This window comes from Apteryx mantelli, chromosome 14 (genome assembly GCF_036417845.1).
Source record: "Apteryx mantelli isolate bAptMan1 chromosome 14, bAptMan1.hap1, whole genome shotgun sequence".
Taxonomy (NCBI): Eukaryota; Metazoa; Chordata; class Aves; order Apterygiformes; family Apterygidae; genus Apteryx; species Apteryx mantelli.
In genome coordinates, this window is record NC_089991.1 from 2,656,004 (window position 1) to 2,680,515 (window position 24,512).

General features: G+C 49.7%; 1 protein-coding gene and 1 long non-coding RNA gene across 4 annotated transcripts in view; both read left to right on the forward strand.

The window, feature by feature from the left end:
- ACSL6 (acyl-CoA synthetase long chain family member 6) overlaps positions 1 to 21,413 on the forward strand; it is a 34,497-nt gene extending 13,084 nt beyond the window's left edge. Inside the window, exons 5-21 of one of the 3 annotated variants that reach the window (XM_067305006.1) lie at positions 198 to 299; positions 444 to 543; positions 1,383 to 1,561; positions 1,836 to 1,868; positions 2,555 to 2,606; positions 6,264 to 6,337; positions 8,045 to 8,122; positions 10,723 to 10,857; positions 11,652 to 11,786; positions 13,049 to 13,144; positions 14,497 to 14,569; positions 15,069 to 15,157; positions 15,723 to 15,839; positions 16,465 to 16,608; positions 17,002 to 17,103; positions 18,071 to 18,142; positions 19,557 to 21,413. In XM_067305006.1, the coding sequence (XP_067161107.1) occupies positions 198 to 299; positions 444 to 543; positions 1,383 to 1,561; positions 1,836 to 1,868; positions 2,555 to 2,606; positions 6,264 to 6,337; positions 8,045 to 8,122; positions 10,723 to 10,857; positions 11,652 to 11,786; positions 13,049 to 13,144; positions 14,497 to 14,569; positions 15,069 to 15,157; positions 15,723 to 15,839; positions 16,465 to 16,608; positions 17,002 to 17,103; positions 18,071 to 18,142; positions 19,557 to 19,697 (1,722 nt within the window). In that variant the 3' untranslated portion in view covers positions 19,698 to 21,413. Of the gene's footprint in view, positions 1 to 197; positions 300 to 443; positions 544 to 1,382; positions 1,562 to 1,835; positions 1,869 to 2,554; positions 2,607 to 6,263; positions 6,338 to 8,044; positions 8,258 to 10,722; positions 10,858 to 11,651; positions 11,787 to 13,048; positions 13,145 to 14,496; positions 14,570 to 15,068; positions 15,158 to 15,722; positions 15,840 to 16,464; positions 16,609 to 17,001; positions 17,104 to 18,070; positions 18,143 to 19,556 lie in introns of all 3 variants that reach the window. The other 2 variants (XM_067305005.1, XM_067305008.1) reach the window with 2 other exon arrangements.
- LOC136993361 (uncharacterized) lies at positions 2,991 to 5,163 on the forward strand. Its single transcript, XR_010885654.1, has 2 exons — positions 2,991 to 3,502; positions 3,826 to 5,163. It is a non-coding gene; the product is annotated as an uncharacterized lncRNA (long non-coding RNA).
- Positions 21,414 to 24,512: the final 3,099 nt, after the last annotated feature.

The window sequence follows — 24,512 nt, forward strand, 5'->3', positions numbered from 1 at the left end:
AGAGCTCAGCTGCTCAGGGCGCGGGGGGACCTCAGGAGCGTCGCGGGGTCCCTAATGCCTGGCGATGATATAGAAATGGGGCTTTGGGATGGCCGGGGCAATAACCCGAGAGCTTCCCAGGGTCGATAAGACTTTGCTTAGATTGCTATTGCTCGTACTGCTCTTTTTTATGCTTTTATTTCCTCTTCAACTTCCAGGTCTCTGAAAGAGCAGAAGCTTTGGGTTCGGGCTTGCTCCAGCAGGGATGTAAGCCATCCACAGAGCAGTTTATCGGGGTCTTTGCCCAAAACCGCCCCGAGGTGAGATTTGGGGTTTAACTGCACGCTCTGCTAGCAGCGTTCCTGACTCGTGAGCTCGCTCTGTATTTTAAGCTAGTTCTCAAATGTGTTCAATCCGTCGCCACTGCCCCCGTCTTACTTTTGGTTTCCGATGCCTTCCTGCAGTGGATCATTTCCGAGCTGGCTTGCTACACCTACTCCATGGTGGTGGTTCCCCTGTACGACACCTTGGGCCCTGGAGCCATCCGTTACATCATCAACACAGGTAAAAAGAGCATGAACGTAATGTTTTGTTCCTGGGGATGATTCACCGTCTTCGGCTCTCCGCCGGACGTGGTTTTGCTCGTCTTGGCCGGGAGTCGCTAGCTGATTGCGTAGTGATTTTGTGTCCAGCTGCAGGACCCTCTTTTTTAGCAGTTATCCTCAGGGTTATTTTGTCTTTCCTACACCCTCCGTTCTTGCACTTTGAGTGCCTGTGGCACGACAAATTGGGTCGCTTTAGTCGCTCTATATTGTCACTTTACACCTAAGAGGCGACAGGCGAAGGTAGAGCCGTGGTGCTCGTCCCCCTTTTCTAAAACGTCCTTCCTTTTCTGGGCTATTTCCCCCCTTCAGGACACTGCTGTTTTCAACTGGGTTTTTTCGTCTCGCTCCGAGGGCCAGGCCCTGCTGGCATTCGGGCCAGGGAGGGCAATTTTGGCGTTTTTGCTGGTTTCTGGGGAGCCTGTGCGCAGCGGTTGGGTTCCCGCGGCTCCCGCTGGTGCCGACGGCCCGTCACCACTGCGAGCGTCACGCCAGCGCCGCCCTGCTCCTCCTTTGGTACCTTGTCTCCTAGACTTGCTAAGGCTTGCCCACCTGGTCTGCAGTCCTGGTGTTGAGCTGAGTCCTAGGGTATTTGCAGGCATCAGCTGCAGCTTCAGAGCTGGTTTATGTTAGCTGAAGTTGCGGGGGTTTTTCTAAGAGAAATGTTTATTGCACCCCAGCATCGCTGCCCTAAGTCTGAAACGAGTGTTAAAACCGATGCGATAGCTGTGAACCAGCAGCCGGTGTTGCGTTCAGCAATTCAGTTTACTAAAAGCAACGTGTTTGGACTCTTCCTTCCAGCGGACATCTCCACAGTCATCTGCGACAAACCGGACAAGGCCCGGGTGCTCCTGGACCACGTGGAGAGGAGGGAGACGCCGGGGCTCCGCTCCATTATCCTCATGGACCCGTTCGAGAGGGAGCTGCAGGAGAGGGGTGCGCGCTGCGGGGTGCGCGTCCAGGCCATGCACCACGTGGAGGCGAGTTTCTCCTGCCCTCGTTTCCGTCGCGGTTCCTCCTGAGAGGCCGTCGGAACCTCCCGGCACCGGGGCGCGCTCGGGGTCCAAAACGTGCGGCGGGGAAGCTTGTGCACCCGTTGGCGGCGCGGTGCAGCAGTTTTTCTTCTCCTTGCTCGGGAGCGCCGGTGTTTCGCCGTCAATGATTTCCCTCTTCTCGCTCGAATCGCCCCCGGCTGTTTGCAGATCGTTAGCGATCAAAAGGGGGAGTAACTCCTGTTTCTCCGCTCTCTTTCAGGAGCGGGGCCGCGAGAGCCGCCACGTCCCCGTGGTGAGTGCCGTCGCGCCGGCGGGCGATCGCTTTGCCCGCGTTTCGGTGAGGCGAGCGCGACCGGCGGGCTGCAGCGCGTCGTCCCGCGCTGCCCGAGCCGGGGCGCCGGCGGGGCCGGACCCTCGGGAGCGTCCTCCGCCGTCGCCCGCGGTCGCAGCTTCTCTCCGTAAAAGAAACCGGTGTTATGTGCCTTGTGAGCCCCAGCGCATGCCGCGAGTAGCAAACGGCACATTTAAGAGAAAGAATTTCCGAACAACCAGTAGCCTAAATATCATTTAGTGCTGTTATCAAATGTCTGCGTTTAGCAAACACAGTTTGTTACTGCAGCCTGTGTGAATGATCTTCCGATGCTACAAGGGTCACGTTGGTAATCAATAGTGTTGAATAAGTTACTATTGAATACAATAGTTTGGGGTTTTTTTGCCATATCTGAGACACAAGTATTTCGTCAGTCTTGTGACCCTAAAGCATGCCCTTAATGCGTAAGGGGGAAAGGGAGTCTGTATCAATTGAAGAAACCTGATAAAAAGAGTTTTACGATGGTCTTTTATATCTGGGGTATATATTTTACGGCAGATTTGAAATATAATTGTTTGATTTTTAAGTTAATACAATGACAACATTCTGCCATTGACTGTATCGCATTGGATTGATGCAATTTTCCCATCTTCCTTGTGCATTTCTAGCCTCCTCGACCAGAAGATCTATCAATCGTCTGTTTTACTAGTGGCACTACAGGTAAAAGAATAAGCATTTTAATCATGAAGTGTTAGAACAGATTATCAAATTAATTATTAGCACCACCTCAATATGCACAAATAGACTGTTACACTGACACAGCAATGATATTTGTATGCATTTTTTAATATTTAAGTGTGTATAGTGTGTATACATATGTTCATATGTTTCTGTAGATATGCAAATTAAAAACAGTGGTATTTTTTATTTTTAACTAGAATTCTCTGGCATGCGTTTTGGCAGTATGATTTTGCAGTTGTCTGGAAATCGGCCCGTGTTTCTCTGGACTCTCTCTTTCCCATCTTGCAGCATAGATACGGAACACTTGATTGATCGTTTTTTATCTCCTGCAGATCTTAAAAAAAAAAAAAAAAAGAGAGAGAGAAAGAGAAAAAAAAGAAAAAAAAAAAGAAAGAAAGAAAATGCTGGTGCACGGCATTGCATTCTCCATTTCCTAACCACCCCAAAGTCCCCAGCTCCACCGTGTCCGTAGTGCCCGGGGCTCCCCCTGCTTGCAGGCATCGCACACTCTCAGGAGCGTGACCGCCCCTAAGATCTACCAAAAATGGTGAAAGCAGGTAGCGGATGGGCAGAGAGCACAAACGCACAGGACGGGATTGCTTCGGAAACCGCTTTTTACTTGGCTGCAGAGGAGGACCGTGCTGCCGGGCCCTCCGGAGCTGCTCTTGCAGCTCGCCCAGCTCCTCCTGGCGCTGCCCGCTGCTCCGACTGCCCCGGCACGCCTGGGCCCGGCCTCCGTAGCCGGACAGGAGGTGCCGTTTGCCCCCTGGGCTGCCCAGGAAGGGGATTGCCCCTTCCGATCGGCACGGCTGGCTGGAGGCGGAGGGTTGATCTTCATCTCCCACCTCCTGGAGAAGACCTGTACTGAACGACAGGTGAGCACCTGCTGTACCCGCTCCGCGTCTGAACCCTTGCTGCTCCAAACGTACGGAAAGGCTTTGGGTTTCGCCCCTTCGGGCATCGTTTTTGCTCTACTTGGTGGGGTTTTGCGTTTCCCAGGGCGCCCGGCAGCGTGCTGTGGCTGCTCGGGCTGGGTGGAGATGTCCCCAAGGGCTTTCTCAAATCTAAAGCGTTCCAAGTATCGCTTTGTGTTCACGGTAGAGCGAGTAACCTGAAAGTGTGGAGTGGGACATAACTTTAGCTGGTTAGCAGTAAACTCAGAAGTGCGTTTTAATGTGTTTTTCTCTGTGATTGATAGGATCAGACGTCCAGGTGCCTTCGCAGAGCAAAGGGAGAGGTTGAGATCGCTGCGCTTGCTGCCCAGCTCTCACCGGTACTTTGAGCATCATCAGAACTCATAAACGAGCCAGGAGCGTGCAGGTGGCCCCAAAACAGCAGCCTACGCCTGTGCGCGCTGGCTGCTCCAGGGAAACAAGCCTGCTTTTCCTCAAGGACTCGCCTACAACTAACGGGGTGAAAATTGCCTCCCTCTAAAAAATTGCCTTCTTTCTCTCTAGAAGTGGAAATTCTGGGAAAGGGCTAGTAGCGAGGAGCACCGATTCGGTTAAGTTGCCTCTCCAAAGAGCTTGAAGAGCTAAAGGTTAAGACTTACTGGAATTGCCCAGCCCAGCCCCAAAAGCTCCAGTTCCCCTTCCCAGCATGAAAATGTTCTGGATTTCTGGATTTCTCCTGAAGGAGGGTTATCCTGGCTCTGAGAACCGGAGCTCTGCTTCGAAACCTCCAACATCACAGGCTGCCGGGGCTGCTCACCCTGGCTGCAGGCGAGGAACGGAGGGAGGAGAGGGCTGTGCCTGCCGGCGGGCGATGCACATTTGAGCAGAGGTGCTGGATCGTCTCAATTTGCCTTAAAAAAAAAAAAAAGGGAAAAAAGTCAGAGGTGGAGTAAATAAACGAGTCTGAGCTCTCAGCCAGTCTGAGAAGTCTTCTTCATGCCTCCGGAAAGCCTGCAGGTGTCTGCCGAGGCCCAGGAAGCTGGATTTGCCGTGATGTCGCTGGAGGGTGCGATTTGGGATGCCCGTTAGGAAACAAGCACACCGTTTCGCGGGGTTTTCCAGCGAGGACTGAGCGAGGCCGGGCCAAGCGGGATGGTGACGAAGAGAAACTTGTGCAACCGGGCGAAGCCGGGCTGCCTGCGGCGTTGCAGGGGCTGAGCAAAGACTAGGCACAGCTGAAATCCCGGGAACCGTTTCTGGGCCGTTAGCAGGGATTTACAGCTGGCGTGGGCTCCTGGGATCTCCTTGCAGGCTGGCTCCGCGTGCGCACCCAGCGGTGGAAACGAGGGCCCGAAATCAAGCGGCGTCTCCCTGAGCCGGTCTCGGCAAGCCGCTCCGGCCGGCGCGTCAGGGCGGGAGCAGCGCGGCCGCGGCGGGCGTCAGCCCTGGCTTCGCCTGTGACTTTGGGAAGAGGGCAAGTAAGAGTTAGTCCAAAATAGCTCTCCGGGCGCTGTGCTCATTTGTAAGTGTTTGCGAGTGAATCGTTCAGCGGCGCTTGGAGCACCGAATGCGGCTTTTACAGTAAAATCCATTCTGTGTTCAAAATGTCCGGTTTTAGCGCAATAAATGTGTGCAACAGTTAATATTTTTGTTCTGGCCTTTATTTAATGGTTTGCGGGAGGGGGCAGAGGCTGCGTCTGCGAAGCCGGAGGGGCTGGCGGGCGCGCAGCCGCCTGGCTTTGAGTGAACTGAGCGCGTTTTTTGCGTGCTGACGCCGATTCGTTAAATGCCGTCGCCCCTTCCCGAGCCGAGGAAGCCGCAACCACGTTCTGGCCGCCTTGCGGTTTCGCGGGGCTGTCGCTACACCGTTAAGGTTAACGATGCGGCGGGGTGCCGCTCCTCTGCCTCCCAGCCACGCTTCTCGGGCCGGCGCCGCGCGGGGGCTCCGTTACAGCAGTGCGACCTAATTAAGACGAGCCGTTTTAAAAATACGCTGGCGAGAGAGATGTACGCTGGTTCTGGGATCTTTATTCAAACTGAGCTGCAACTTCTTGGAATAGAAAAGGCGGTGGAAAGGCAAATGGTTGGGAACTAGCCGGTCCGGGTGGTGGACGATACAGGAGCAAGCGGCGGGAGCTGGTGGGACGCAGTCCTTCGCTTTGGTGGCTCCCCGCAGGGCCGGCGTGACCGCAAGGATCCCTTTGCTCTTGCTGTTGATGGTATCGGTGACTTTTCCTACTTACAGTCCCAAAGGGCCCTCCTGTAGCCTGGTTTATACCATGTATTACCTGTTTTCTACCTCCTTTGGGTTGTCCAGCACGCCGGCTAATTAAGAGCTAAAGCAACCTTTGAAGTTGGGTTTGTAGGTATTTGGGGTCATTCTTAGTCAAAAGCTGCGTGAAACAAATGCTGCCTCGTGCGGCTGGGAACGTACAGCCGGCTCCGAGGAGCTGCTCGCCGCGCGCTCTCATGGGCTTCTGTAGGGCTGCTGCCGGTGTCGTCAGCACGATATTCAGGTTATGCTGCGCTCGCGGTATCGTTTCGTTGAATTTTGAGTGTTGTAAGAAATGGCTTTACTAGATGTTACTGCACAGAAATGATTGTGAAAATTGCATAAGTTTTAAAACTCGGAGAACTTGAAAATATTTTTTACATTTCCTTTTTTACTTTTTTATTTTTTTAAGCTTTTGGAAGTTCAGCTGCCGGCTCAGCTTTTGCAGCGGCTCTCTCTGTTTCCTTGCAGGCAACCCCAAGGGCGCCATGCTGACCCACGGCAACGTGGTGGCGGATTTCTCGGGCTTCCTCAAAGTGACCGAGGTGAATACCCCAAGTTAGCAAGCGCTGCGCGGCGGCGGGGGCGACCTCGCCTGCTGGGTGCAGCTCTGGAAACGGGAGTGGGTCTGAGCTTCCGGCGTGGAGCGGCGCTAGACCCCTCGCCGCCGCGCGCGTCTCCGTCGGTAAGATGCTGCGAGCGCTTCCGCGCAGCGCCGCCGGCTCCTGTGAATCAGCTAACTTGTCTCCAAGTGCTGAAAGAGCAAACAAGCCTGGCGCAGCTGCAGCTGGTGCTGCAAAAAGAGCGCGGTACCCGCTTCTAGGGGTGCCCGCACAGCGTCTCCGTTTACTTGGAAGCTTTATGCATCTGAAGTATATATATGTGTGTATATATATATAATATATATATGAGAACACATAGGTATTTACAAGAATGGTTAATTTTATTGATACTAAAGTATGTCGCAGTTTGAGTTATATGTATTTTAAAAAACACAGCACTGGCCAAGTAGCTGTATCATGTGTTTCGTGCGATGTGTGAGCTGCTGTTCGGAAGCAGCCCAGGAGGCAGAACTGCTGTAGTGCAGCATGTGAAGGATGATGTGCAGCTGGTGCCTAACAAACATAAAGGATCTATACGTAGCAAACAGGCCGTTATACGAAGCAGCGATGTCCATGTGGGATGCACAGTTAGTTACAACACACCTGTTTTCCTCTTATGATCGATGCTGAAAACATGGCAGTCTTAATCCTTGATTTTTCCAAGACTTCCAGGCCTCCTTTTTAAACAAACTTGGACATGTGATAGGAGAAACCCCCCTGGGCTGGCGCGTGTAGGTGTTTGCAGGGCTGTGACGCCGGTAGAAGACACCAGATTGAGCCTTAAGTCTGGTGTAAGTGGTTGTAGGTTGAACGGCCTCAGTCACCAGCGCGGTGTCGGTGGCGGTGTACGATGTCCACCGCCAGCCCGCCCCGCTGAAGCAGCATCTAACCTCAGGAATAAAACTGAGCCGAGTGCAAAAGCCTTGGAAGGAATATCAGTGAACAAAATAAAAAAATACCCAAAGCAGAAAAATACTGCGGATTTGCTCTCTGCATACTTTTGTGCCAGTTCTGCATAGTTCAGTGGTTTTATAAGTGGAACTTTTTTTTTTTAAATGAACTTGGAGCTTTATTTTAATGCTATTTTCAAATGCCAAGAAGCCGTTTTTATTTTTCGTGTGTTTAACAGGACAACCAGACCGTATTTGCCAACTGTGAAATACTGCTAAATGCCATCATTTTGGTTCAATTAAAACCAAATTGTTTTATTGCGAGGGCACTTAAAAGGGTGCAAGAGAGAAGCATAGCTGCTGGTGGTGACGGCTTTACGCTACTGCGCTTGCAGATAGTGAGGCCAGTTTGAAGCAATGTGTAAATGCACCTGCAGGCCCTAATAACCTTAATTCAGATCGTCGCATAGAATAGCAGGGAAGGAGATGCTGGAAACCCCCCAGGGCCAGGACGTTGGGGTCGCTGGGGTAGTTTTCTGCGCGGACGGCCTCTGTGTTCATCCTCCCGCTCTCTGCTAACGCAGCTCCATCGCTGCCGTGCCTTAACGCCTGCCCGCGCCGCTGCTCCCTTCCTCTGCTGGCAACCTCTGCCCTTTCGCTCCTCCTGGTGCCGCTTCTCCTCTTGGTGTTTTACGGCTCTTCTTGTTGTCTTCCTGTCAGTGTTTCTTTCCTTTCTGTCTCCCATGCCCTTCACCTGCAGAAAGTGATCTTTCCGAGACAGGACGATGTGCTCATCTCCTTCCTGCCTCTGGCTCACATGTTTGAGAGAGTGATACAGGTAAGACGCCGGTCCCGACTGACGAGGCCTCGCGGGGCTCCTTGTGCTTTCTTCCAGAGTCAGTGGGCTCCTACTTGTGCGGATGTGCACATATCCTATTTGCCTTTAGCACACATGTTTGAGCGAATGGTGCAGGTAAGGTCCGAGGGTCGGTGGAAGTCGCCTCTTTCCACCCCGAAAAAAAAGTAAAATGCTAAATAACCGGCAATATCGTGTAGAACTAAAAAAAGCTTGTACTGCAGCAGTGCCGCGGGCGTGATGCCGGGGCCGGACTCTCGTCTCAGCGACACGGCTGCAAATCCGGAGCGGTTCCAGGATGCTCGAGCGTCTCGAGCTCTCAGGCTTGCACCGGTGGCGCTGAGATGAGAAAACGGACCGGCAGGAGCGAGCAGCAATCGCGTGATTTGGGGGCAGCTTTTCAATCACTACAGGATCAGCGCTCATGGGAGTGAAAAGCAATTTTGCGCCCTTTTCTGTAGCAGCTAAAATCCTTTTATTGCGTAAATAAGCAGCTCTGCAAAGACTTGCCGCGGCCGAGCAGCGGGAAGCTGAACTCGTGGCGTGGCCCCCATGGTCCCCCCGGCAGGGCAGCGCGTGACGGGCACTACCGGGAAGCCACCGTCCCTTGGATGCAGTGGCAGGGAGCGTCCGTAACTCATGCCGGCCCGCAGAACTGCCTTTTTCCATCTCTTTTGGATAAGGCAGGTGATAATTTGTGCGGAAGCGGTGCGTTATGCAAGTCCGATTAGATGATCGCATGAGTTCTCCGCGCCTGGAAAGCTGTGGGCTGAGAGCTGAGTGGGCGTGCGGAGACCGGCTGCGGGTTCAGTCACAGCCCTCCGCTTTCTCAGGCAGGACAGTCTGGGGCTGAACACGTCCTTTCTGAGTCAGACGAGCATCTGAGCTTGAGCCTCCCACTTAGTAACGCCCGTGCCAGGAGCAATTCATTCCGCCGCGTGAAACGCTTGCAAATTGGAAGTGAAAGTCCGTGACAGATTTGGAGAGCTGCAGCCAGGCAGATTTTCACTTGCAAGTCTAACTTTAACAGACAAGTTGGTCAGGATCCCACCGCTGCTCAGGCAAAGCGCTTCGCCAGCAGTCAAGAATGTAATTATTAAAAAGCCATCTGATGGGAAAAAAGTTGCGGAGACCTCTGGAATAACCTTATTTCGCAGGGTGTTGCCGTACTGGAAGGGACAGGCCTCCAAAGCCCCCAGTAATGAAGCGTATTCAGGTTTATCCTCTCTGCTGAAAATAACATAAAGATTTGTCCAAAGGGCTAAAAAGTCATTTTCAAAATTACTTTGAACAGCAAACACTGCGTCAGCTTCCCTCGCTTTAGCCAATGTTGCTAGTCCCGGGAACTGGCAGATAAAATTATGCAGGTGCATTCTTTAGCATGGAAAATTTCTAGTAGTTATTTATAATCCCCAGTGACCATAACGTGATTATCATCTTTTCCGGTTTTCATTCATGTGTACGTGCAGCGTAGGATACAGATTTGGCAGAGTGACATTGGTTAAACCCACAGCACATGCGAAATTCCTGTGGTTTCAATCCATGGAGAAGCATTTTCCAGGCGGTGATAAAGCAGTGGGAGCATTCAGATTAATGTAGATTTTTTAGGGGTAACACAAAAGGAGCTAGGTGTTTCTTAAGGTATTTTTAATTGTCCTAGCTATTTGGGGAGAAAACTGTGCCAAAAGGAGCTGATGTCCTCCGTTGACACCTTGCAAAGCTCGGAAACGCGGGAGCCGTGGTTGGGCTCGGCAGCGCGGAGGAGCCTGGCGCTCCCGGAGAAAGCGGGCTCGGGACACCGCTCTCCCAAAGCACTGCGGCGTGCGCAAAAGCGGGAAAACCCCCATTTTGACAAATTAGTCACCAGCGCTCCGCGGCGTCGCTTGCCGCCAGCGCTGCAGCTTCGGCTGCCGGCCGGCTCGTCGCGGCCTGCGGGCTGCACCGTCTCCTGCACCCGCGGCTCTTCGGATTCGGTTGAAAAGGGGCCTTTTTGTCTTTCCGACTACGCGACTTCTAGATCTAAAAGCGGGCCCCTGTTTCTGGGGTGCAGAACCAACCAGGCGCTGTATCGCTAACGTAGTCCATATTGTCCCATTTAAGCAAAACTAAAGTATTAACCTCTAAAAACCGGCTGCTGCTCGGCGTGTTGTACAACGTGTCTTAACGTGTGTGTCTTTGCCGCCAGCGGTCCTCGCGCTGTGAGCTGCTCTGGTGGCTCCGGGCTTCAGAGGCGAAGTTCAGCTCCAGAATCCGATCTTAGCCGTGCCCCCGTACGCAGGGATGCAAGGAAAATCCCCCCGTCCCGACGCCTTCAGTTCCTTGTTCTTCCAGGAACGGCGGCACATTTGGTGGATGCTAAATTCCCGGTGCCGATAGGTTCCCCTGAACTTGCCGCACGTTTCTATCCGGCGCAAAAGTCCCCGTTGCCTTTATATCTGTTTTGAGGGGCCCGTTTCTGCCCCAGCGGGTAGCCGGGGGTCAGGACAGGCGTTTCCGCGGGGGGGCTGGTGGGGGGGGGGAGGCTCTGCCGGGGGAACGACAAGCAAAGGCGCTGCAGGCGTTGCGTTTTTCTCCCATCCCAGTCCGTAGTGTACTGCCACGGGGGGCGAGTCGGATTCTTTCAAGGAGACATTCGCCTGCTGTCGGACGACATGAAGGCGCTGCGCCCCACCATCTTCCCCGTCGTGCCCAGGCTCTTGAACAGGATGTACGATAAGGTGAGTTTAACGTCGTGCTTTTTTGCAGTAACGAAGTTCATCCCTCGCTAGCGCTTCTCCGACAGCGTTCCCGCGGTCGGGGGGTTTCCCAATGTTTCTGCCTTATTGCAAACGTTATCGGCAGAGCTGCTCCGGTCTGCAGATCTGTATTATGGTGATTAGCCTGGACTGCAGACCTGGCTGTTGAAACCCCCCTGCAAGAGACTCTTGTCCTGTTCCCACTGAGGTCACTAGTGACATTGCCAGAGATGAGGGATTTCCACCTCAAAAGAGCGTCAGCCGAACCTGGATGCACCGAGACCGGCCTTGGAGCTTGGCTCTCTCATTCTGGTGGCAGCGGCGGGTCAAAATCTGGAACTTTTCCCCGAGTTCGGGCCTGCTGGGGTCAGGGCTCCTGGTGCCTCGGGGGTTCGCGTTTGCGGAGATCCAGCTGGTGCCGGTGCCTGGTGAAAGCCGGGTGCCTGCAGCCCTTGGCGCCGCGTCCGCTGGCCGTGATGCGTGGGCTGGCTAGGGCTGAGCGGCTCGGATGTTTGGCAACGAGTCTCGTTAAAGCCTGGGCCTCTCTCTCCTTTCTTTTTTTTTTTCCCCCAAAAGCGACACTAAGTACAGTCGCGAATGGAGTGAAACGAATCAGAACTAGTGCTAAGAAAGCCGTAGCGTGGTCCTGTTTAACGCTGCTGCTGGCGTGACTCTGTGTTAGGCGGCGTGGGCAGGGGCGGGCAGCCGCCGCGGTGCGAGCGCTCGCTGCTATTTGCTCTCTCCCGTGTCCGGTGCCGGCGTCCGGCGTCCCCTAGATCTTCAGCCAGGCGGACACCTCGCTGAAGCGCTGGATGCTGGAATTCGCTGCAAGACGGAAGAAGGCCGAGGTTCGAAACGGGATCATTAGAAACGACAGTTTGTGGGACAAACTCTTCTTTAATAAAATACAGGTAAGGGGGTTAAAGATGGTGACGCTGAAGTCACGGCTGTCGTTTCCGCCCAGCAGTGACGGATGCTCCGTAGAGCCGGCGCAGGCGGCCGGGCGGCTTGGCAGCACGGAGAGGGTTGGAAGTTGAGCAGAAGAAGGAAATGGGGTTGTTTCCCTGATATTTGCCATTAACATTGACGGCATCGCTGCTTATTTTTTGGCCCCGCGCACCCGAGCTTCCCTTGCCTGCGGCAGCGCCCGGCCGAGGGCCGGGGATGCGGGACGGCAGTGGCAGCAGGTGCCGCCTCCCTCCCTCCCTCCCTCCCTCCACAGTCTTTTTTTCCCTAGGAAAACCTACACAGTGGTGTTGAGAAAGACACACATGTAAGTGAGGTTTTAACGTGAGGGCAGAGAAATGAGAACGTCCTGCTGCGCGCCACGCATCTCCTGGGTAAAAAAAGGATAAAATTGGCTTCAAGCCAGGTTTTCCAGGTGCTGCGCTGCTCCGGGAGGCTCCGATTACTTCGTTTTTTTAATGGGGCGAGTTGCCTGGAGCCGTGCCGCTGTGGTTCTAGCTGAAGAACTGGAGAGTAGCTTCACACGTGGCTGAGCTGGGCTGGTGCGCAGGGAGCAGGGAGCCGGGAGTAGGGAGTCGGGAACAGGGAGCTGGGAACAGGGAGCCGGCCACGGGGCCAGCAGGCACCTCCCGGCCTGAGCTGGCCTGAGCTGGTGGGGCCAGCCGTCACCCCGAGAAGATTTTGGGGTGTTTTTTTTTAACTTTTAGAATTGGAGAAAGGAAATAAAGGGGGGGGAGAAAAAAAGGTAAAAGGCAACGGAGGAACTGATGTAATAACGTCTGCAAGTATTTGAAGGTCATCTGCCGTAACAAGGGGTCGTCATCATTTAGGTGGCTTGGGGGACAATTTATTAAAAACGACGAGGCGCAAAAAAAGCGAAGAAAAGGGAGGGGGGAAGAGCCGGGAGCACGCCGCCAGTCTGGAGCGAGGATGGGGGTTGGCACGGCCCCGCGCCTCGAGAGCTCCTGTCGGAGCGGGAGCGGGTCGCCTGGGCGCGGGTCCTCCGGGAGCGAGACCCTGATCGCTCTTGATATTTAGCCACCTGCCTCTGGGGCTGCGGAGCCGCAGGGTGGTTCCCGTGTCCGTAGCTGCGCCAAGGCAGGACGGGGCCGACGCCGCGCGCCCTGCGGCCGGGATGCTCCCGGGCGCTGCCACTCCTGCTCCGCGTGACGCGCCGCGATTCCCCTCTGCTCTCTCGTCCCGACAGGCGAGCCTCGGCGGCCGCGTCCGCATGATCGTGACGGGCGCTGCGCCCGCGTCGCCGGCCGTGCTGGGCTTCCTCCGCGCGGCGCTCGGCTGCCAGGTGCGTGCCGCCTGCCCGGCCGGCCGGCCCTCGGGAAGCGCTCGCTCGCGGTCGGGTGGGAAGCGCGCGGCACGAGGGCGCGGGCGCCAGGCGGAGCCAGGACGGCGGCTCGGACGGCTTTGCCGAGGGGCTGCCCCGGGCGGCGGGAGCCCCGGCGTTCCCGCGCTCGGTTCCCATGTTCCCGCGCTCGGTTCCCACATTCCTGTGCTTGGTTCCCGCATTCCTGTGCTCAGTTCCCATGTTCCCGTGCTCGGTTCCCGCGCTCAGTTCCCACGTTCCCACGCTCGGTTCCCGCGTTCCCGCGCTCAGTTCCCACGCTCCTGTGCTCGGTTCCTGCGCTCGGTTCCCATGTTCCCGCGCTCGGTTCCCACGTTCCCATGCTTGGTTCCCGCGCTCGGTTCCCGTGTTCCCGCGCTCGGTTCCCGTGTTCCCGCGCTCGGTTCCTGTGTTCCCACGCTCGGTTCCCGTGTTCCCACGCTCGGTTCCCATGTTCCTGCGCTCGGTTCCCATGTTCCTGTGCTCGGTTCCCGTGCTCGGTTCCCACGTTCCTGTGCTCAGTTCCCGTGTTCCTGCGCTCGGTTCCCATGTTGCCACGCTCGGTTCCCACGTTCCTGCACTTGGTTCCCGTGCTCGGTTCCCACGTTCCCGCGCTCGGTTCCCGCATTCCCGTGCTTGGTTCCTGCATTCCCGCGCTCAGCTCCCGCATTCTCACACTCAGTTCCCGCGGGAGGGACACGGCACCACTATTGCCTGTGGTTGCCCCCCCAAAAAAGCGGAGACTCACCGCAGGTGTCTCCCGGCACGTGCCCGCGTGCGCTCCAGTAAATCCGCTAGCGCATACGCTAGGGCCTGAGCGACACCGGCCTAATCCTGTATATTCGTGGAGACCCGCAGCCCCCTTCGGATGCCAACGAACCCACCTAGGACCTCAGCCGCGCTATTTCTCTTTCCCTAGGAAGCGCAGAGCAACTAGTTTCTAATGAAAAGGCCTCATTCAAAAGCCTGAAATTAGGTGGAAAAAAAAATTAAAGGGTGTGTTTCGAAAGGTCCCGCAAAAATGTCTTTTTTCCCACGAATAAGAAGTTTCTCTCATAGAGCAGCAGACTGCTTGACTCAAAAGCCGATCGCTGAACTTGTTCTGCTCTGCGCAGTAGTGGTGGTGCGCGGCAAGGTAAACGTGGCTGTATACGCAGCGAGGGCCCGAGAAAGCGTCCCTGCGTTGTAAACGCGCGTCGGTGCACGGCGGCCGGCGGGGCCAGCGCGAGGTCTGTGCCGCAGAGGCGATCGCTGGAATTTGTGTTCTGTAATAGCGACATATCGTGCAGTTTTCAAGATGCCCGTTTCTTTGTCAGGTTTACGAGGGTTACGGCCAAACCGAGTGCACCGCTGGCTGCACCTTCACCACCCCCGGGGACTGGACGTCAGGTACCTGCTTTCTTCTGCCATTGCCAGAAAGAAAAGAAACGCACGTTCCTTTAGAAAACCCTGGATTGCAGTGTCACAGGGTGTTACGCAGCGCTTACCGTTGTGTGAATGCTTTTAAGCAAATGTAATGCTCTTGCAAATACCGCCAGTCCAGAATAAATCTCTATGGATCAGCTGTTATGCAGGTTTGCCTGAGAAGATTTGGAACTGTCCCTTGGACAATATAATTTGCAATACGCTCATCTCTGTGTTCCCTGTGCTGTTAGCCTTGTCTGGATTACTAGTTTTGTTGGAATTAAGAGAATGTTTGTTATATTAAATAGTGGAACAACGTAGTTCGGAACCTCAGATGAGGAGGTTGCTTCTGCTCACAGGCACAATTGCTGCAGGAACATCACACTTCACAGGGAGCATCCGCAACGTGCAAGCAGCTACTAATAAAATACTAATTCTTGTTTATAGGAGAGATGACAAACGATTTACTAACTTTGGTTTCCAGGTCACGTAGGAGCCCCTTTGCCCTGTAATTTGATCAGACTGAAGGATGTGGAAGAGCTGAACTACTTTGCTTCCAAAGGAGAAGGAGAGGTAGCGGCTCGCATTTCTGTATAAAGCTCTCGGCAGTTAACGCTGTGCTAGGCTGCAGCGACAGAAGCATGTTGGCGTTTTAAGGAACATGGGGTGGAGGTGTTCTGCACGACAGCCGGGAAGGGTAGACTGCGGTCAGCACTAGAGCAGCAGGGCGGTAATTCACCAGGGGGTACAAGAGTGCTTCCACCTTTTGCTGCATCTGATTACTTTAAAAGCACTCAGCTAAGGACAGCTGAACTGCTGCTATTTCTACATTCTGTATTCGATTTCTATGTTGCACAGAAATTAAACTTCCTGCAGTAACTTGCTTTGTTTGTAACTGCAAGCTGGACAAAAATCAACGACAAGCAAGTCAGTTTTGCATTCCCTGCTTCATACATCCATTAGTGTGCAAAAAAATCTGTAGATAGTTTTATGCTTTATGTATTTTAATTTTCACAGAGCACAGTCATTATGAAATCAATAACTAAAATATTTAAATTTTAATGAATTACTGTTTAACTTGTTATTATTTATGGCAGAATAGTAAAATAATTTATTAGCATCTCTGACTATTTTGCAGATATGTGTGAAAGGACCAAATGTTTTCAAAGGTTATCTGAAAGACGAAGAGAAGACAACTGAGGCGTTGGACGAGGAAGGCTGGCTTCACACGGGAGACATTGGGAAATGGTTACCCGTGTGTACTGATCGCATGCTTGGTTCTTATGTAGCTTGTATCATCTCCTCTAAATTTTCAAGTATTGAACTTAAATTTTCAAGCAAATGCATCTGCAGATGAGTTTAGTTTTTGTGGATAAGCTCAGCATGTCAGTGGCCAGTTCATTTTTACAAATGGGTTTATTTTTCGCAGAAAAAGCTCCATATGTCGGTGAAGCATTTTCTGGCAATTTAAACAGCTCTTCTGACTACCAGGGTTTCATTCCTTCCTCCAGATATTACTGAGTACAAAAGAGAAATTTCAACCTACTCAAGAGAGTACTTTGCAATTGGAAATGCCATTTGTTTTAAGAAACTGTTTTATAGGAAATGCTTCTGCTGACCCCATTTTCCAAATGAAAGGTGGTTACGTGTTGTTGGAAAACTTGCCGCTAACACACCTCGTTTCTTATTCTCAAATGCATGAAAACTCGTGTGCACGCTCGCTCTTGCTCTGGCTCCTCCGCACGCGCTGGCGGGGGGGTGTATTGCTCGGCTCTGTCGTCACCTCTTTAATGAAAGGGCAGCTGGAGACGGCAGGCTGTATGCTGGGTCTCTGCGGTTAAATAACTTCTCCGGGAACTCTCATTTCTTCCTCCTAACAGAATGGGACTCTTAAAATTATTGATCGGAAAAAGCATATATTTAAACTCGCTCAGGGAGAATATATTGCACCGGAGAAGATCGAGAATATCTACATCCGCAGTGACCCCGTTGCCCAGATATACGTCCACGGAGACAGCTTGCAGGTAAAAATTCAGCTCTCAGAAAATCTTAACTGCTTATTCTGTGCTTTTAGAGCCGTTCAGGTTGTTAACGCAGAGCAGGGAGAGCCGGGCAGGAAACAGGGACGGTGCGAGCGGAGCAGGCCACTGCTCTTGCCCCGATGGCTCGGCTCTGCTCTGGAGCTGGCTGCCAGCCCCGCGGGAGCTGCCCCGAGCCCCGGGGAGGTACCGTGGCCGGCGAGCAAGCCGTTGGGTTTGCCTCGCTGCCGCCCTCGGGGTCTCCGCAGCTCTCCTTCGCCACGGTCGCCCCGGCAAGGCTGGCGTGCGGGGTGGGGCTGCGCGGGAGCAAATTCGGCAGGCGAAGCGCCTTCAGCGGTGTTCGGACTGCGGCCGAAACGCCTTTTCCTTCACCCGCAGGCCTTTCTGGTGGGGATCGTGGTACCGGATTCAGAAGTTATGCCAGGCTGGGCCAAGAAGAGAGGCTTTGACGGAACGTATGCCGAACTCTGCAAAAATAAGGTTTGTATCTGCGCGCACTCCAGGCACGTTTTCCCACTGTCGCGTAACCTAGTTAAAGGCAGCCTTGGTTATTAATGATCCCGCTGACCAGAGCTGTGCCTTCACGGAAAAGTAACCCCGTTAGAGCAGTCTCTTAAGCAGGATTAACCCGGATACAGCGACGTGTGCCGGCTGCCGTGGCGGAGGGTCGCCGCTGCCGCGTGCCGGCAGGGAGCCGGGTTCCCGCGCGGGGAGCCCGGGATGCGGAGAATAAAGGCCCGTTATGGTGAAGTTAAGCAACATCCCCTCGTTTGCGCATCTAATTACCAGTTACCTGGAATACCAAGAGATGATAGCTGTGAAGCAATCATACGCTCAGAAGAAAAGCAAATGAGCAAGGCATGTCCAACCTCCCCAACTTGTTCCTATTTATATAGGTTCAGTAATCGTTGGCCAAGAAAAGATTCATCTTCATTTCCCTATCAAATGATTGGACCTTTTCCTAGCATAAGATCCATACTTTTTAAAAATCTCATGAAAAATAATGCCCTCCAGGTTTTGTTGAGTTCAGTCAATGATATAATAGGAATTACTTTAAAAATGGCAAGTTACAGAGCTTGAGCCACCTTCAGACGCATCGTTGAGCGCCGATGCCATGGAATCAGCCCGCGGGCATCGGTGGGAAGCAATTCTGCAGCTAGAAGTGTGGCAAATGGTTGAAGGATTGCAAATTTAAACATTTAGCCTTTGCCATCTAAACTTGAAAATATTAGCCTTACATTTCAGAGGAAAGAGTTAATAGCGTCGCACTTACTTGAGCATTTTTTTAATACAATTAATTTAATTTAATTTTTTAATTTTTATATAAGCTGTCAATAATGTGCTTGAACTTCACTCAGAAAAGTGTTTTCTTGGTGACCAATGCTATTTTGTGCTACGTGAAGTTGTTTCATGGTATTTCATGGAGAATTCGTGTGTTTTAACCCAGGAACTGCAGCGAGCAATAATGGAAGATATGGTCCGCTTAGGTAAGGAGAGCGGACTTCACTCCTTTGAGCAGGTAAAATGAAACGACTAACACATTATCTACCGTGGTCAGGCACACGCTTTGTCCAGTTATAGTGAATGGAGATTTGTTAGCATTTGTTATTCTTACTGTAGCTGCATACAATGTTTTCTAAAAGAGAGCTTTAATGCTGGCAAGTTGTATTCGTTCCTTTGAAGAATATACACCAGGATTCTGCCTTCCACTCATGCTGGAAGTTTGAATTAAATTTGGTGGAAGTTTTGGGTGCAGAGGTAAAAATCTGTTCCAGGGACATAGATAATCTCTCTGGTCTGATAACCAGTGGGCAAGATAAATTTCTGTAGGACTCTGATTCCTCTCCTGTTGAAAGCACTGTAAGAAACTGGGTCTTTAATTACCCTTCTTACAAGTGACGTAGGAAATGCTGTTTTATTTATTTTCAGTCTGTGTGCTGATCCTTTTCTATGCTTTGTAAATATTTCTGCAACAGAGCTACAGACGCTTCAGAGGGAGAGATCTGAAATCAAGATTGTACTTCATAGCATTAAAAACAAAGTTAAAAAATCACATTTTAAAATGTAAAATACTTATTGCACTTGTATTAAAAATGAGTATCTTAAGAATTAATCATTTAAATATAATTATCAAGGGGATGTTTTGGTTGTATTTGGGCTGTCACCATATTTGAGTGATGCAGAAGCACCATTAAACTTAAACCTGTTATTCTTCATTTCCCTGCAATGTATGAAAATGAAATGATATTCAATAGAAATGAATTTTAAAATGAAATTCAATCTAAAGCATGGTATGTAGTGCACATAATTGTTTGGGTTAATCAGTCTGGTTTGCTCCTGCCGTAGTCTTCACAGCATGAAATATTCTCAGCTAATCGATTCTGCTAGCATTTTGCAATTAATGAAGTAGTGCCGAAAGCTTTGCCATCTTCCTAAAAGTCAAGGAGAAATGTTTTACACTTCAAAAAACCAAAGGGCTTTAAAACTGGATCTCTGTTGCAATAGGTAATCTTAAATCCTAACACTAAGCCAGACATTATGGCCAATATTCGTATGGCTGGGGACCCCCTTTACACGGCAGAGCATATTCCTGCAACTCCCAGCCCAGCAAAACGCAGGCAGACGGGTCTGAGGATCACGAATCGCTGCAGGTCGGATGGGCAAAGGGTGACGGTGCTGAGCCAGGAGTTACTAACAAACAGCCCCAGTGGGCACCTGCCGATTCAGATTTCGATTTCCAGCCTGCAACGCCGGCTTTTCACAGTCCCGAGGGTCTGGTTAAGCGCAGGCAGGCGCGGTGGTTCGTGGTGTGCCAGGTCTGCGCCGGGACCGGCGGGCGGAGGGGACCGGAGCAGGGCTGCGGGGATTAGCTGCGCTTACTGCGTGGGCTGCCTGTGGTTCTCCGCTATGAATATTTTCCTTTTTTATTACAGGTCAAAGCCATTTACATTCACTCCGATATGTTCTCGGTACAAAACGGTTTGCTGACGCCTACGTTAAAGGCTAAGAGACCAGAACTAAGGGATTACTTCAAAAGACAAATCGAAGAGCTGTACTCAAGCATCTCCATCTGAAGGCGCAGGAGGGCTCCTCGCAGCAGCGGGCTTTGTAGCAACGCTAGAATAACACTCGCAAGAACAGAGGCAGAACGGCACAGCCGAAATGGATAAGCACCTGAATCTTATATTTGAGCCTTTCGTTGTTCCAGGATTTCACCACTAACCATAATTTCCGTTTTCCTCCCTTTTTTTATCAGGTGTGGATACAATCTGTTTTTACTCTATGTGCACAGTAGAAGACTACTAAAAATTATGTTCAATACCCACAAAATACACAGAAATTTCAATCCATGACCAAGTAAATTATGGAAACTTATTATTAACTACAATTGTTTCTGATTAAACAGAGAGAAGAATTTTGGGTATGTCTGTTGGTATTTGATTGTATATAACTTAACAGATTAGGGACTAAAATTGTTGATAATTCAATAATGTGGTCTACCTCAAACAATCAGTGATCGATGGTGAAAGTTTATTTTCCTTGATGTGGAACTTCAAGCTGGATATTGGTTTATATATTAAGTATTAGTTTTTATATGCTGCAGGATATAAATTACATTGATTTGATGTAATCATTAATGACCTAACTAACAGCCAGAATAGAAATAGGAGCAGATCTCCTGGTATTTGTACTTAATAGGCCTCTTAGTATATTATACTTAAAGGAAACGGCCAGATTAGTATTACCTTGAAATGACAAGAGCGTGTTAGGGAGCCGTAGGACAGAATTCCCTCTATTTCCTTTTCACCCGAACTCGGTCTATACGTGCCGTGCTGGTTTTGCATTAGGGCCACGCATGGACATCAGCACTACTCAGACTGGGAAGGTTGCTAAAGCATTGCTGGCTCTTAGCAGCTTCCTGGGGGAGTTCAAAAAACAAAAAAAACGGCACCAGAGGGTGCATGCGAATGAGTTCACACTAACCCGTACGCTCCCCGTCCCTCCGTTATTACTTAACGTGCTGCTAGGACTGGGGAGCCCGGTCAGACTCGCTCCCTGCCAGAGACAGCGATAAGGAGAAGAAGCACAACGCAATTTTGAATGGGGCTTAGCAAAACAGGTTTGTTTTGGAGAAAGGCTAGCCTCCGCGGCCTGCTGGAACGCAGCAGTGGAGCGCATCCTTGGGGCAGCTGCCGAAGAGCAAGGACGGTTCCTCCCCAAGGCCCAGGGTGGGAGGAAGGCTTCGCCACCCGCTTCCGTTGCAAGGTGTCACGGGGGGCGGCGAAATGTTGGACGCGACTGCAGAAAGGCCTCCTAGGACCCCACCTCTGCGCTTGGACATTCGGCAGCCTCAGCTCCCGCTGCTGCCGCTTCCACCGGCCTCTTTGGATGAACAGCAATGAGGCCGGGTGAAACCGCAGATTTCAGAGCCAGCGAAGCCACTGGGAAGGGGCAAGTCCCTGGTGGGACAGGACCAGACTCTAGTACTCTGTCCTGACGCGAAGCGTGGTACAACAAAATGAGAAAACTGTAGAAGTCAGGTAGCTTGAATATTTGGACTGTTGGAGGCCTCCTCCTGCTAAACAGGGTCCTACATGTATATGTATATTTTAATAGCTGCTGTTTGTTGCACCAGTGCATATGAGCATGGAGCTGTGCCTGCTAGATCTTCTTTGCTAGGGCAGAGAAAGCACACTTATCTTCTCTCTTAGACTGGAATCCATTGTAGACTTTCAAAGCTAAAAGATTAAATTATTAATCTAAATTATCTCTTACTTTCCCTCTGAAAATCCAATGCATGCTTTAAAAAATGAAATAAATTGAATTAATGTGTTAGTTTTACACAAAGACTGATTTATTGCAGTAATTTCAGAACAAAATGATACAAAGGAAACTTGTTAACATAATCACTTACAAAGGAAGTGGTGATTGATGATTAATCAAATGTGGAAGTGTTGGTCTGAATCCCTTTTACACTTGATTCTTCATTTGCTTCCCGCGTAATCATTCATATCACTCCAAAACAAGAAAGAAATACCACTACTGTGATCTGATGGTTTCACATCCATTTTTCACTGATGTAGACTGAGATAGGTTCACTGGGGAATTTGAGTGTGTCACATCTACAGAAGATATGAATTCCTGTTGCCAGCTACAGAATCTGGCTCTTTAGGTCAAGTTGTAAAGGACTGTCATCTTTGAGGAGTCTCATTCATCTCATTTTTGTATCAGCCAAAAGACGGTCATTACATACGTATGCTTCAAAGCAATGAGGACTCAGTGCAATTTCTTCCTTGTTTTAATGCAACCTACTTAAAAAAAAAAATTAACTAGTTATTTAAATAAATAAAAAAAGCTATTTTCCACTGGCCCTTTTCAGGACCGCATGAATTTAGTTTACTTTTCTCCTAAGGTGGTTTCAGTTTGCCAGACTTTTCTAGATAACGGAACTGTAACTTTGTCTAAGTATAGAAGATCCTAATATGGGTTTACTTATGGCTGGGTTGGCTCTTTATTTTTTAAGTATATAATGCTGTTTTGTTAATGAATAACATATCTGTAGGCCTCTTTTGGTATTTGATGCAAAATATCAGATGTACTCGAGCTAATGATGTGAACACCAAAAGAACAGGAAAAAAAAAAAAGACTTGACCACACTAGGATGCTACCAAATTTGGGAGAAATTGTTTCAATTGTCACACCAAAAGTGTGAATATTTCCAGATCTTGTGAGAAGCCGTATGAGTTAAATGAAAGCTGTCTCTGATACCTTCTTGTGTAATCAGATTTTCCTCCGAAGATCAATCTCTGTCTCCAAAACCATAACAATGCTGTAAGAGACTAAAACTTGACATGAGTATATGTGTAAGGAATTATTTAATGAGCTAGGCAGAGACATGCTCCTCCTCAAATTCCAGGAATATTGTCTTGCTTTGACCTTTCGTAGACTTATTTACTTTTTGTGATCACCACAGAAAATCCCCAGGATTGTCCAATAACAAGTTTATTTTTTCTCAAGGTAACTAGTTACAAGATTTTTTTTTTATATATATATTTGTCCTACTGAAAGATTCATGACTCAAGTGCCATTGCATTAATGGCAATGCAAGTTACCCTTCTCTGTAAACAGACCTATTCTTGATGGCTTAAAAATGACTGTTTCTAACTAATCACTACCAGGTGGGGGTTCATTCTGCTATCTAGAAAATTCAAAAACACAGCAAGCCCACAGAAATCAGAAGGTCTCAGTCCTGCTGTGGGTGGACTCAGTGCGCAGTCAGAGTCTGGAGCAATCCTATACCCGCTGCCCCAGAAGGCTATGTGTTAAGTATGCTGCGGTTAGTATATTCTCTTACGTATTCAAAACGGGAGATTCTTCCTGGGCCTGGTGCTATGCCTTTGAATCACTGGAAGATTGTCTCCAGCACTCGTATGTGAAAGCCAGAATAAAATACATCTTCCAGGAAGCGACTATTGCTTACTTATATACTTTGTATGTTCTTCACTCAATATGCGTTGCACAGACAAAAGACCACTCTGCCACAGAAATGGTCAAAGACACACAAAAGGGTGAACAGAAATCACACACAAAATCAGTACTGGGTCTTAACCCCCCGTTGACAGGAAATATATGGAATTTTTCTGTACTGAAAAGTACATGTGCAGGTTAAAATAGTTGATATACCCCAGATGAGAGAGAGATGATGAGTTCTTTATTGATAAAGTAGCATTTTGCAATCTATCATCACTGTTAATAAGTATATATCAGCATCAGTAATGTCCAGTGTCATTTTTGCCATGGATATAATTTTGTTGCATATAGCAGAAAATAATTCGACTTAAATAATCTGGAATGAAACAAATTAACTATAGGATTTTTATTTTCCATGTGTTAAAAGCACAAACCAGTGATCTATATGTAAATAAACTGCTACAAGATGAATGTAAACTGGGAAAAAATATACTATTTTTGCATGGTAACAGATTACTTAAAGACCTCTTGATGCCTTACAGAAGATTTGGAAAAGCATTTTATTTAGAGGCAATTCTATCTGCGTATCTTTGTTTCTCTAGCTCACTTTGGTTTTGTCTATGAAAAACAAAGATATCAGAATTAGATCTTTGTTTCTCCTTGGAATTAACTTATTCTTCAGTACTTTTCACATTTATAGGTTTCTGTGCTATATTTATTCCAGTTAAATGATGAAGCTGAGGCCATTCAGCATTTTGGATGAGAAATCTGGAAACTTGTTGTAATTGGGAGGGCATTTAGGTCCCTGGAATTGTTAAAGATAATTTTTTTCTGAGGCATCTGGAGCCCCTTTAAGCCCTTCACTTTATTACAGCTTTTTGTTATGTATTTTAGCAAGTACATGCAGCAAACAAATGAGGCATTTTCCTACATGTTGCCTATTCTATTTTCAAAAGAAGGTGAAGGGGTTAAAATATAACATTTGTGTAAAAAAAAATTGTAATTAAAGATTTTTTCAGTTTTGGTATATTAGCATGTATATCAAAAAGTCATCTATGGAGACTTTTGTAAAGAATTAAATTGTCACATTTCTCAAAACTGCTCATAAAAATATTCTTGTCGACTGACATACAATAAAATCTCTTTTATAAAATCTGTTGTTACTCCAGCACTCTGTCCGCCCCATCGGGATGAAATTATCCAGCTGTTTTCTACAACATGTTGTAGAAAACTGAAGGTCAAATAAAATAATGACCAAAGGAATATTGGAACCCGAGACCCGTTTTAGCAATCTTCTGCAAATAAATCGTTTCAAAATTCACCGAAGATCTCCACGCAGCAGTCTTTCTGAAATGGTTTCAGTTCTTACTTTGAAACAATAATAATATAACCAAATGTATATGCTTGTTTAATATGAT